The sequence below is a fragment of the Thunnus thynnus genome, chromosome 4 (genome assembly GCF_963924715.1).
Source record: "Thunnus thynnus chromosome 4, fThuThy2.1, whole genome shotgun sequence".
Lineage (NCBI taxonomy): Eukaryota > Metazoa > Chordata > Actinopteri > Scombriformes > Scombridae > Thunnus > Thunnus thynnus.
Window position 1 is genome coordinate 3,699,151 of NC_089520.1, and position 13,763 is coordinate 3,712,913.

At 40.3% G+C, this 13,763-nt stretch overlaps 1 protein-coding gene across 13 annotated transcripts in view; it reads left to right on the forward strand.

Moving 5' to 3' along the window:
• Nucleotides 1–13,763, forward strand: part of LOC137180918 (dedicator of cytokinesis protein 3-like) — a 213,562-nt gene that overhangs the window by 139,215 nt on the left and 60,584 nt on the right. For all 13 annotated transcript variants that reach the window (XM_067586217.1, XM_067586223.1, XM_067586211.1 and 10 more), the window contains 3 exons: nucleotides 138–222; nucleotides 3,748–3,789; nucleotides 6,893–7,047. In XM_067586217.1, the coding sequence (XP_067442318.1) occupies nucleotides 138–222; nucleotides 3,748–3,789; nucleotides 6,893–7,047 (282 nt within the window). The remainder of the gene's footprint in view (nucleotides 1–137; nucleotides 223–3,747; nucleotides 3,790–6,892; nucleotides 7,048–13,763) is intronic.

Below are 13,763 nucleotides of genomic sequence, written 5' to 3' on the forward strand. Positions count from 1 at the left end.
GTGTGTGGATAGGTTGTACCTGTATACACAGCGGAAATATACAAGGTCTGTGTGAAGGTTATGTACAGTAAAAGGCCCCCTCACCCCTCTCTCTCTCTCTCTCTCTCTCTCTCTCTCTCTCTCTCTCTCTCTCTCAGACACCTGGGTCTGGACTTGGTGCCAAGAAAGGAGTTTGAGATGGTGGATGAAGACCAGATAAGCGTCTCAGATCTTTATAAGATGGTAAGACCTTTATTTTGTGCACCAAGTCTCAACTGTTCACACTCTGGATTAATGACCGTAGGGGACTGAGTAATCCTGGCTGAGGTGCTGTGGTAAGCATATCTGCCGAGACCTGAAACACCCAGTAATGCTGGCTTACATCACCAGTATGAGTGCAGTGTAGGATAAATGCAATAACATCACAATTTCCCCCAGAATCTGAAGAATCAGGTCTTTAGAAACGTGTTTAATAGTGATTTTAAGGTCAATTTAGAAAGAGATACACGATATAAACAACGGTGACTGAAATAAATTAAAATGCATCTTGTTCTGATGGTTTATCAGGTTCATGTTTCTCACCATAAAATACAGACATTAAAGCAACATTAAGGGATTACTGTGAGTATGTGATAAATGCTACTGGTCTCTGTCAGTGACCAGTTTGTCCTTTAACAGTGTTAATGGTCCTAAATGAATCAGGTCATGACCCTGACATGGAAATAAAATGGACATTTTCATAATTAAAAGACAGAACAGAACCGTGCATCACTATGACAGGGAATTATATTAACACTTCAATAATTTTTACCCTGAGAAAAAAGATTCTAGTACATTTCCTGGATGTAACAGTCAGCTGTGATGGTTTTGAGCCTGGTGATTGTGGGTTACAGATGGTGGGGAGCTTGTTTTGAAGGCAGGACGCTGCCTCAGTGATTGATACCGATCAACAGCCTCATCACCTTTCTTCAGATATTTTACAGAAGCATAATTTTAAACAGTGCTGTTAATATTTTACTTAATGCTCCTTGACATCCATGTTTTACAAAAAAATATGGAAAAAATAGATTTTAACTAAGGGAAGTTTATTGTCTTCTGCTGTAAATCAGCCTCCTGTTGGTGTGTTTTGATTTTCTCTCTCCTGCTGGTCATCACTTCATTTCTCCTGTCGTTCCCTTCTCATTCTTTCTCTCTGACAATAACCCACAAGTCTGATTTAGTAGGTTTAACATCAAACAACAGCAGGATTCTTTCCTTTTACTCTTGTTGTTTATCATTTATTTTTGTTGTGTAAAATGTGTAAAAACCTTCATGTATAAAATGAACGCTAACTGAGCTTCTATGTTTCTGTTTTAACAACATTCAGTTTCTCAGCTGGGAGCTTCCCAGTACAACCTCAGTCCTCTACTGGTAGCTTCAGAGCGTCTGTACTTCAACAATAATTCAGCAAACCAACACTCGTAAATATCAGCTGATCTGCGGATCTCAGCCAATGACTGTGGTGCTTCTGTCGAATCTATGACCCCTTTATGATTCTGCTGACAACAACAGTTTGAGCTATTATGCTGCATTCGAGTGCTGCCTGAAATATCAGAAATACAAGCTGTGTACACATGAATGATCGACACAGGGACACTTTAGGATTAGGATTATATTTCTTTCATGTCTAAATTGCTGACAAGTGACATGCCTGGACACTAATGTCACTACCTGATGGTAAAAGTATCTCTTTTTAATATTTATTAAAGTGCCATCTCATATACCAAATGATGACATTATTGGACAAATAGAAAACATATGGTATATCTCTATTAATTCTTTTTGCTACGTGTGTTTATATGATGGATGGATTATCTGTGGGTCAGCTGTTTAAGAATTATTGAATGAAAACAACCCTGGAGCTACTTAATGTAGCTGTGAGTTGCTGCAGTGTGAGGAGTATTCTTGGTTGTTCAATGTTTCTTAGTAATACTTCATGTTCTGTGTCTTATATCATCTCCGCTTTAAATAGCTGAGCTGTACCGTCAAACACTGTAGTTGTGGTGATTCCCCTTTGTTCCGTTGCCTAGAGACTGATCTGGAGACAGGATGAGAGAAAGCAGAAGAAAGAGACACAGAGAGATAAAGTGGTAAAGTTGATAGATGGTAGGATGGAGGAACAGTGAACATGCACAAAGAGAGAAAAACATCTCAAACATCTACAGAGTTTAATGGTCTTTTTCACTTGCATCAGATACTATTATAGACTCAGGATATATACATATTAGACTCAGAATGTTTTCTGTGTACATTGATGAGAATAATAAGAACAAAGAAAGTTACAGAGACAGAGATAGAAATTATAATTCAAATGCTTCCCTGTTGATACATTGTTTACTTCCAGTAATGGAAGTTAGTATTTCCTTGTGTCGGTTGTTAAATTTGAAGAAAAGGTCAAGATGAAGAAAGCTCAAAATAAGATTAAATAAATTTGTTTGATCCCCGTGGCCACATTTGCATAAGTGTAGCAAAATAAGATTCAGCATTTGAGAGAAACCTATAACTCGATTACAAAGCGAGCAATCATAGACAGAATGTCACACAGACGTATATTTTTCTTCCACCACTCGTGCGCAATGAAGCAGCAAAACATTTCTGATTGGTTACCTGGCAAAACTCCGAGTTAAGAAGACGATGAGAAAGTAGCTGCAGACTGGTGTTAATTTTCTGGTCAGGGTGGAATATTTGCAAACGGTTTGCATTTGACATTCATTACTTCAATTCATAAAACAGGTTTTCACTTCTCGTTCGTCTCTCTCTTCTCACACAGCCACTCAAGAGATTTAGAGAGACAAGTCGGAGTAATGAGTCTCTGGGGCGTTTAAGCAGTTTCATCATCTGAGGAAGAGAATGAAGAGAACAGAATGGAATACAATAGAGTAGAGCAGAGCAGCGAACAGCAGAGCTGAAAAAGATCAGAGGAGAGAGGAGAGGAGAGGAAACAAGGAGAGGAGAGGAGAAGAGGGGAGAGGAGAAGAGGAGAGGAGAGGAGGAGAGGAGAGGAGGAGGGGAGGAGAAGAGGAGAGAGGAGAGGAGGAGAGAGGAGAGGAGAGAGGAGAGGAGAGGAGGAGAGGAGAGGAGGAGGGGAGGAGAAGAGGAGAGGAGGGGAGAGGAGGAGAGGAAAGGAGGAGGGGAGGAGAGGAGAGGAGGAGGGGAGGAGAAGAGGAGAGGAGAGGAGGAGGGGAGGAGAGGAGAGGAGGAGGGGAGGAAACAAGGAGAGGAGAGGAAACAAGGAGAAGAGAGGAGAAGAGGGGAGAGGAGGGGAGAGGAGGGGAGGAGAAGAGGAGAGAGGAGAGGAGGAGGGGAGGAGAAGAGGAGAGGAGGGGAGAGGAGGAGAGGAAAGGAGGAGGGGAGGAGAAGAGGAGAGGAGGGGAGAGGAGGAGAGGAAAGGAGGAGGAGAGGAGAGGAGGAGGGGAGGAGAGGAGGAGAGGAGAGGAGGAGAGGAGAGGAGGAGGGGAGGAGAAGAGGAGAGGAGGAGAGGAGAGGAGGAGAGGAGAGGAGGAGGGGAGGAGAAGAGGAGAGGAGGAGAGGAGAGGAGGAGAGGAGAGGAGGAGGGGAGGAGAAGAGGAGAGGAGGAGAGGAGAGGAGGAGGGGAGGAAACAAGGAGAGGAGAGGAGGAGAGAGGAGAGGAAACAAGAGAAAAAGAGGAGACAATATGAGAGAAGAGGAGACGAAAAAAATGCTAATTAACACCTGATGTAACATCTTTTGTTTTTCCTTCTTCCACAGCATCTGTCCAGCAGACACAGTGTACAACAGAGCACCACACAGGTAACAATACTGTAGTAAAATATGTGTAACTCCCTCAGTGTGAAGTACTGTATTCAGTTCATTTAAAGTACTATACTGAAGTAGTTTCGAGCTACTGGAACTTCACAGTAGCATTTCCATTTTGTGAGACTAGATTTATCTGTAATAGTGATGAGTTACTTTGTTAAAACACAGCAGATATTGTCGGTCAGTTCAGCTCAGATCTTTATTGTCCCACTAGAGGAAATTCTTTTTGCAGCATAAAAACACGAAACCATGAAAACTTAAAGACTATAAAAGAACAATTAGTGCCGGTACAATACATCCAAGTCAGACAATAAGGATGTATGTTAAAAGCAAGGAAAACAGCAACAGGAAGAATTAAAATAAGAAACATAATGTGTGAGGAATAAAGAGGAGAGATTATAATATTACTACTATAATGTAGTAATGGTAGTAATGCCCTGTGAACCACCTACTGCTGATATACTGTAATAACTCAACTAAAAGAGAGACACGGTTTGTACTTTTACAACCTTGCAGAGGTGTTTTATATCATAAACACTTTTTTATTTTAAGTTAAAGTGCAACTTTATTCGTCCCTGAAGGACGATTGGTTTTGCAGCATAAAGTGCGACGTAAAACAAACATGAAATCACATTAATAAGAGCTACACAGACTCAGCAGCATCAATGAACAAGCGTAATCATCAGAACAGCAATAAGAACAATAACAATGATGACTATCCTGTCATCCCTCTACATAAATTATGACCAGCATAACATTACAATCAAAATACACTAATAAATCCATCCAGCGGCAACAACATAATCAGAAATCAACACACACATCATCCTACAAGTTGGCCTTCATACTCATAAAGCTACCTCCTTTCCCCTGAGTCGAGGGATGAATGAGTGTTTGTGTCGTTTCGTCTCGACTGACGGGAATCTGAAGCGGGAGCCAGAGGGTGGGGGTTTAGACTCCTGATGAAGAGGGTGGATGCAGTCAGACAGGATGGAAATTGTCCTCTTTGTTAAAAAAAATTCTTCGCAATGACCATTAAACAATAGAGACGGGAGCTGAAGTATCAAAATTTAACAGAATTTATTTTCTTGCGCAAGAAGGGATGTTTCACAATGCAACACACAGGATGAGGTTACAAAGAAAAAGGCTCCCAGTGGAGCGCTTACAACAAGATTTATACACCTTAAGTGGGCGTTACAGTTCTTTCTTTAATCTATCAAATACAGACTTATAGATAACTTCATGTCTGTTTTCAGTTCTCCTGTACAGGAGCCATCTTGCTCAACTGACCCCTAGTTTACATCAAGCAGCAACCTCCGGGGCTGAAAAATGAAGCCAATGTGGAAGTGCCAAAAACTGCAGTTCCTTGAACGACCACTTGAGGCTCTAAAAGCGAGTCAATCCCCATAGACCCCTCATGTTAAAATGCCCAACTTTACAGCAGAAATAAACATGTTTACAGTCTGGTACAAAAAACGGTTTTGATCTCTAAAGCTAATTTCCTCTTTCATGACAACTTTACGGGAGGTGAATTTTTTTATAACTCACCCGTTTAAATTTTATTAATCTGTAAAGTTATGCATAATGAATGACATGGCTGCTTTGAGTGACAGGTCCACCAGCTGCTAGGTGGCTTGTTTCAGCCATTCGGCCCGCCTCTTTGCCCATTTTTGATTGGCTGGGAGTTAGACAGAGTCAAGCATTGCCAAGATAGCGACAGCCGGAGCGGCTCACTTTGAGCTTCAAAACCGCTCTTCAGAAACCAACGGGTGACATCACGGTAACTACGTCCATATTTTTATACAGTCTATGGATGACATGTCTCACCATGTCTCCAACGAATTTTAATTGCTACATCTTCCTCTTTACAAACATAATGCTGGACTTCCTTTAACCTCAGCTGATGAGAAGACAGGAACAATTCATCATGATCTATGTAAAATAAACTCATACACTGTGTAATCATAATTCTTTTAACACTCTTCACCATTTTTCTGCTCGTATTTACTATTTTAGCCGGTGCATTCTCGGATTTGATAATTAGACTGCCGTACTATGTAGGATTTGTAATCATCAGGAGTCATCAGGGACCTGCCAACAGGAAACTTGGCGAGTTTCTGTAGGCAGAAAAGTGGTTGACCTCTTCTACAAACCATCTCAGTATCACATTCAAAAGTGAGATTCTTGTATATAGTTAACAACAGATTCCACCTCTTGACCCTCAGTGTTGCTGCTCTGAGTGGGAAGAGGATGATGTCTACAGTCTTTACTTTTACTTCGGAAAACATTTGGATTAACATGTTGTGGGAAAATGTAGCCTTAATTTGGCTGTGCAGCACAAACAGAAGAAGAAGGTTTTACACACATGATTAATGCAATCAATAAAGCTTTTTTAGTGCATTTTACTTTTGAAAAGCTATGGAAATATTGATGAAAAGACTTTATAAGGATATGTTATATTTACAAGCTACATCCACAACTGAAGTCTACTTCCTCTGAGTTATAATGAAAATAATTTCTTTCATTAAAAACACTCACATACCCAGAAGCCTCTACAAACTCTGTCATCTCCTGTCGACTAGCGGAGCACTCAGGGATTCGGTGCCTTGCTCAATGGCATCCCTGTGGTTAGCTTTAAGAGACGGTGGGGTTCAAGTCACTGTCTTACTCTGGCAAAGGTTTCAGAGACAGTCTCCATATTCACAGTGGAAACAGTCCAGCACCAGAACACTTCACAGACTGTGAGGCTGCTTTATTCTTTCTGTTTTTGTTGAATAGAAACATAAGATCTGTTGCCATAGACTATTCTCATGGATCTCTTGGAAACAACATCCTTTCTAGAGGCGCTCCATATGGCACTTTTAAACACTGATGTGTCCTTCCCAAAAAAATATTTTACTTACTATCAGATAATTACTCTTAATGAATGAGATCATGACTGAAGCAATTAAAAGCATCTGTCTCATATCAGATTGTTAACTTCTCTAACATTTTAAAGTTGATATTGTCATTTACTGATGTGTGAGTTACTGATGCTAAAGGACCATAAAATGATACATTTTCCCATAATACTTGTTTTTTTATTGTGGATTTCCAGGGTGACAACACCCGGCAGCGACACGGGGAGCAGTGTAGAGTTCCAGTTCCTCACCACCTACTGGTCAACCTGAAGAGCTTCACCTACAACAGCATAGGAGAAGACACAGACATATTCTTCTCTCTGTACGACCTGAGAGAGGGAAAGACTATCAGGTAGAAAAAAACACATACACACACTCGTCAACACATTCAAAGAAATCACGACTCAAAGAAATGTATCAAAAGGTTGTGATGCTTATTCAGACATTTTGAATGTGCGGTTTGACAGAGAATGAATCACTGAATAAGTGTGCATGGATGTGATTCATGAGGAATGGATCCAGACTAAAATGTTTTTAAGAAAATTAAGAAAAAGTTTGTCATAACAGGGAATTGGTTGGGTTGAAAATCTGGTATTTATTATGGTGTAAAAGCACAAATGTGAACATGCAGATCATTCAGACTGTTTGTTTGTGTCCGCTTGGGAGGTTTTTATGTTTTCGGAAGTTCAAATTCAAATCAGCCATAATTAACTCTCTGCAAAACCTTTCACCCACTCTGCTCTGCTCTCTCATTCTGCTGGTCTCTCTCTCTCTCTCTTCCTCATAGTTGGCATATTGCCTCCATAATGTGAAACAAATAGTGGCAAGTAGCCACACAGAGCTGCTGTGAATAATACATGACCTCCCACCCTAATGAATGTCCATCAATTATGCAATAGTGCAGTGATCACAATGCTAACAGATAAGGAATTACTAATGTCAATAATGAGGTTGATGTAGGCCAACTGTGATGGCATGACTGTGTGTGTGTGTGTGTGTGTGTGTGTGTGTGTGTGTGTGTGTGTGTGTGTGTGTGTGTGTGTGTGTGTGTGTGTGTGTGTGTTTGGGGTTATTAATATGTAGCAGGCTGCAGTTCAATGTAGGGTCATTGAGAGTATTAAACACAAATGTTGATGTTTAGCAGAAAGTAGAACTAATGTCACACACACAGACGTTGTTCTAGGTCACTTTTGGGGACATTACATAGTGTTACATTCATTTCCTGAAGACTAACCCTAACTCTAACATTAACCACTACTTGCCTAAACCTAAACCTAACCTTGGACAAGGCGCCCCAGATTTACTGGCCTTTAGTCTGAAATTTGTCCCTGAAAGTAGCCTATGACACACCCAGACACACACACACACACACACATGCACACACAAATACATTTGACCTTGGCAGCCTGTTTTCAAAGTCTAGTCTGACTCAGCATTAGTCAAATGACAAGACCTGCTCCTCTGAGACGCTCAGATGACAGAGAGGAGACGAAAGAGAGGAGAGTCGACAAAAGCGAAGGAGAGGAGAGGAGATAGAAGAGAGGAGAGGAGATTTGTCAGAAGAGAGGAGACGAGACAGAAGAGAGGGGAGAAGATGAGATTTAAGAAGAGGAGATAGAGGAGAGGAGACAGAAGAGAGGAGATGAGCTTACGGCTGATAGTAACTTTCCAAAAAGTCCTCCAGCTATTGAGATTTAAGTCACCAACTGAGGCTTTTTGCCCCCAGAGCAGCTCTGCCTCTGAGAATTATTTGTGCAGTCTGTGTTGGTGTGTGTGAGTGTTTCTGAGTGTTTCTGAGTGTTTTAGTGTATTTAATGTGTTATCCTCTGCCTTATGCTACTGTACGTCCAATAAGCACCGCGATCCGTCCGGAGGGAGAGAACGAAACCGAGGCAGAGTTTTGTAATGTGCTTGGATCTCAGCTGTTGATTTCTGTCTTTTCTCTGGTCTCCTTACTCAAAGTGTGTCACATTTGGGAGTTTTGAGAGGGAGCTGAAGATTTCTCCTCGTGTCTCTCCTCTCAGAGAACAGGCAGATTGAAGACTCTCACATGCCTCAGGGACCAGCGAACAACTGTCTGTTGATCTCAGAGAATCTCCAGTGTTTTGCTTTTATTTGTGCAAGGGACAATATTTTAATGAACCTGCAGTTCCAATATTTTTTTCTTTCAATTCATGTTTGTCCAAAATTCATGTTGCTTGTGGAAGCAAAACAGTCAAGCACACAAAGTCCCTACACTGTCTCATTTCAGCAGACTAAATGATGAAGAGTTTGCATATTGATTGTTTGAATTAATTGCTGCAATGTTGTAGGAAACCTTGATCGGGGTATTTTAGCAGTCAGACTCCAGCATAACAACACAGGAGCGTCTGCTGCTGCTGGCCAATCATTTCCACTGTTTACTTCACAAACATAGCAGTGAAAGATGAAATAGTTGCAGCTGTGATACTTTTCTAGAGTTACAAAATCCTGACTATCTGACTGTCAGCAGTGTTGTGGCACATGAAAACCTTTTAAACGCATTGATCTGTTACTTAACCTGGACTTCCTGGATGGTACGATAACTCCTTATCTCACCAGTACCTTAAACTAAAAGCCTCCATCAACACTTGTTTTAATGCAGTGTTTCACATTGATGAACCATTTAGATAATTAACCGTTTGTAAACATCTCAGCTCAAATGAGGCTATGCAGAGTTTAAAGGGGACATATCATGCTTTTTGTGATTTTCTGTTATTTTTATGCAGTTATGATGTGAGATGTTAAATATGGTCAAAGGTCCAAAACTTGAGGTGAACATATGTAAAAATACTCCCTGTAAGTCAAAAGTCAGGGCTTCAACCTGCTCTGAATGCTTTGTTTGCAAAGTTACCTCCACCTCCTCCTTGTGATGACATCAGATTGCACACAAACGTCCATCCTGAGGTTGTTGCTAAGGTTGTTCCACGGGTTGGTCACGTTGTCCACTCACATCTTTCAGATTTTGGCTCGAACATGTACGGATGTATATGAGAAGTTTCCATTTCGAGTAAAGAACGAGAAAAAGAAGTGAAATCCTGCTACTACTGTTTATTTATGTAAAGGAGGAGCAGCTTCCTGAAGCTGACCAATCACAACAGAATGGGCTCATCAGGAGGCGGGCCTTAAAGAGACAGGAGCTAAAACGGCCTGTTTCAGACAGAGGCTGAACTGAGGGGCTGCATAACTTATACAAGATAAGATAAATAAGGAGTTTTTAACTGTAAATCATGTGAAGATATTCCAGCAGAGCCTCAGAATATAAATATAGACCTGTGAAATGTGCAGGATATGTTCCTTTAAAAATAAAGGTTCAGTCTATGTCCTATTGCATGAACTTCTCTCACATCTTATTGTTTGGTCTAAAACCAGGTAATACAAACCAAAAAGAATCACATCTCAACAGTAACAGGACAAATATTGCACTGAACAAATCATTGAATCTGTTAGTCATGTTACCAGTGCAAAGCTAGATTTCCCCCACTATACCAATGACTTATGATTACATAGAATATATGAATATATATAAATGTACTCTAACATCAGTTATTTAGCTGTTATTTCACTACATCAATCTGATTTCTAGTCCTCTCTTTCAGACTTACCAGTAATAAAGACTTTTCCACTGTAATTATGACAACAGAGACTCTGTGTGTTCTGTCACTGGCTTTAAAAACTCATCTCTACAAGGTATGACTAACAGGAGCCTGTTCTCACTGAATCATTTCCCTGTTTCATCTTCTTTTCACCATCATTTGATTCTCATCAAGAAAACCCAACCCTCCTCTTCAGCTTTTATTTATCTCCTTCCCATCAACTTCTTTCTTACATGACATTACAGTGATCACAAGAATGATGTCGGTGCATTGTTGCTTCAGTGAGTGCATTGCTTACTTTTCATTCCGTAAAATGATGGCAATCATTGAAAATTCAACTGTCTGAGTGTCAGGTGAATACCTTAAATAATACCATAAATCTATCCAAGGTGCAGTGAAAGGAAGTGTTTGTGTAATGCAGTGTGTACACACAGTGTGTTGTTTGTGTGTTTATTTTGGCTGCACAGTATCTCCTTCTTTTTTCCTCTCTATCTTCCTATCACATACAACCACACACAAACACACACACACACACTCCTGCTGTTTGGGGAGAAATACAAATTTATTCTCTTTTGTTGTATTTGTTTGTTTGGGCTGAGGTTTCTCCAGGGGATTAGAATAAATTGCTTAATTTATCTATCTAGGTAAAATACAATTGTGAGATTACAGTCCAAGAGAATTTTTATAATTGGCCCAATTGTTAGTAGGTGTATTGATGGTTGTGGGGAGGCGGGGTCTAGGGGACATTGAATTATGTCAGTCGCAAGGTTTGCCAGTGTGTGTGTGTGTGTGTGTGTGTGTGTGTGTGTGTGTGTGTGCTGTTTTTCTTGAGTCGAGGCTCTGCTGCAGATACTTTTTAGACTCTAAAAGTAGATTCTAAAAAACAATAATTTCCACACCATCGCCATTCATCCTCCTAGAGTATGAATGGCGATGGTGTGGAAATGATTGGTTCATATGCATTTCCACAAAGTGTGCGTGTGTGCATCTCTGTACACCGTGTGTGCAAGTGCATCCATGCATACATCCCTCTACAGTACATCGGTGTATGGCTGTCCATGTGCATGTGTGTATCCATGCATACATGCTGGAATCTGTGTGTGTGTGTGTGTGTGTGTGTGTGTGTGTGTGTGTGTGTGTGTGTGTGTGTGTGTGTGTGTGTATCAAGCAGATCATTTTCTGATTGCATCCACGTTGTTTATGTGGCCTCCGTCATAGTGATGTAGTGAAAAGTGTTAATAATTCAACTCTGGTTTTGTGTGTGTGTGTGTGTGTGTGTGTGTAGGTGGAGGAGGAGTGTATTTACAAAGATTTATGTGCATGAGTGTGTACATGTTGTACATTTGTGCCAGCTGTCCACCTAAGAGATGGTTACAAATTACTTTGGATAGCATGTGTGTACATATATGTTGTTGTACTTATTTTGGCTGCACAGTATCTCCCTCCACACACACACACACACACCATCACACACACACCATCACACTGTCCCACTGTTTGAGGAGAAATACATATTTATTCTCTTTTGTTGTAGTTGTTTGTTTGGGCCGCCGTATCTCTAGGGGATTAGAATAAATTGTTTATTTTAAAGAATTGGACATAGTGTGTGTTGTAGGGATTTGTTGGTCCTCACTGCTGTTGTTTGCAGGGAATTCTGCAAACATTAGCAATAACCCCAGAGTCAGGTTTTATTGTGTATGTTGAATAATAAAGATTATTTGAAGAGCTGTTGTTCTGTAATGAGATACAGTATTTACCAGGCAACATATGTGGAATTCAATCTTGCAGAGTAGCTGATGACACAAAATGAAGATAAATTGTCGTAGTTTGGCGATGATAGTAGCAACGTGCAGTAAGTCCCTGGTTTATGAAATGATTATATTACCTGTAGTAACAAAGTTAAAACTACAAACCTGTAATTCCCAAACATTTTGGTTTGTGACCGTTTCAGTAAATCAGTGTGTGGTCGGGGCCCACTGTCACGTTTCAGATGTCTGTTCCAAAGAGACGTTTCTCCTCTAAACTTCTCAGATAGTTTCAAATAAACAACTGTTAGAAAAGATTAGAGAAAAGTCTGAAAAATGAATCCAAATTTATGAAGTAGAAATATGTTTTATATCTTTTCTACCCAACTTCTCATTTTATAACTCCTCAGATTTATCTCATGACCCTTATACTGTAAAGAATTTAAAAGTAGCTCCGCCTCGACCAACAATATAATTCTGCTTATGAATTGATTCATCAGTGTAAATAATTCATTTTATTACATATTTATATACAGTCACAAGGGCCAATTTTCTTACTTTGACTTTGACTTTGACTTGTAAATTTAGCAGATAATACTTCTGTATTTGTAGTTGGGGTTTTAAATGCAGGACTTTTACTTGAAATTAAGTATTTTTTACATTGTGAGTGTTGCTACAGATACCCAAGAGCCCAAGATACACAACATATGATGAACATGAACACATTCAGAATTCAAATACAACTAAATTTTCATCCAGGATGAAAGAAGGCAGCAGTGAAACAGCGAGGATGTAGAGTTTACTGTTGTTCTATACAGACTGAAGAAGCACCAAATGTTGGACATATATGATTGGATAGACTCACAGGTCCGTCTCTAAATGCTTCGTTCATAGAGACTGAGGACAATCTCTCAGGTTTCGTTGTTAAAACTGGGTGGAAACAATTAGAGTTTAAAAACTATTAGAATATCATTTCCAGTAAGTCGTGTTCATGTTAGGGATGTAGGTTTGTTAGAGGCCGCGCTCGCAACTCGCAACTACCATACAATTAGAAATCCCCAGACTTGGGTAGGTGGAGATCTCTAGTATGTAACATGTGACTATCAACACACTCCCATGCCTGCCTGAGCTAGCAGGAGGCTCCATTAATGGCTTACACTAAATACTGTGTTCACTTCTTCTCCTTCTTATTTCTGCGTAAATCACAGCACAAACCAAAACTGTCAGTGGTTTAGTATGTGCTGATCAGAGTCACTTATGACTGAGGATCTCATAATGTGTCTGAGGCTTAACTGTATTAATTTCATGTCTTTGTTGAATAAAAGCATGTCAGCTGAGTCACATCCTCTGGATAAATAGGGGTTAAAAGAACAGAGTTGCTGACACCGGCAGACAATATTTTGCTGTTCCCTGAAGCGAAAAAGGCTGAGACACGCTGCTTTAGAGTTTCTTCACTGCCAGTCCTCCAGGGGGGAGAGGAGAGAGGAGGCATGAGGAGAAATCTGAAAGAATTTTATATCCCTTTCAGAAATCCCCTGAGGAGACTCAGCGAGGGCACCGGGGTAAATTGGTTGTGGTTAGAGCAGAGTTTTTCAACCTTGGAGTCGGGTTTCGCAGGATATGCAGATGAGGTCACAGCGATTTCTGTGTAATTGTTTTGTATGATATTCTCAGATTCACATGACAACCAGTCTGAATTCTTTGGGCAT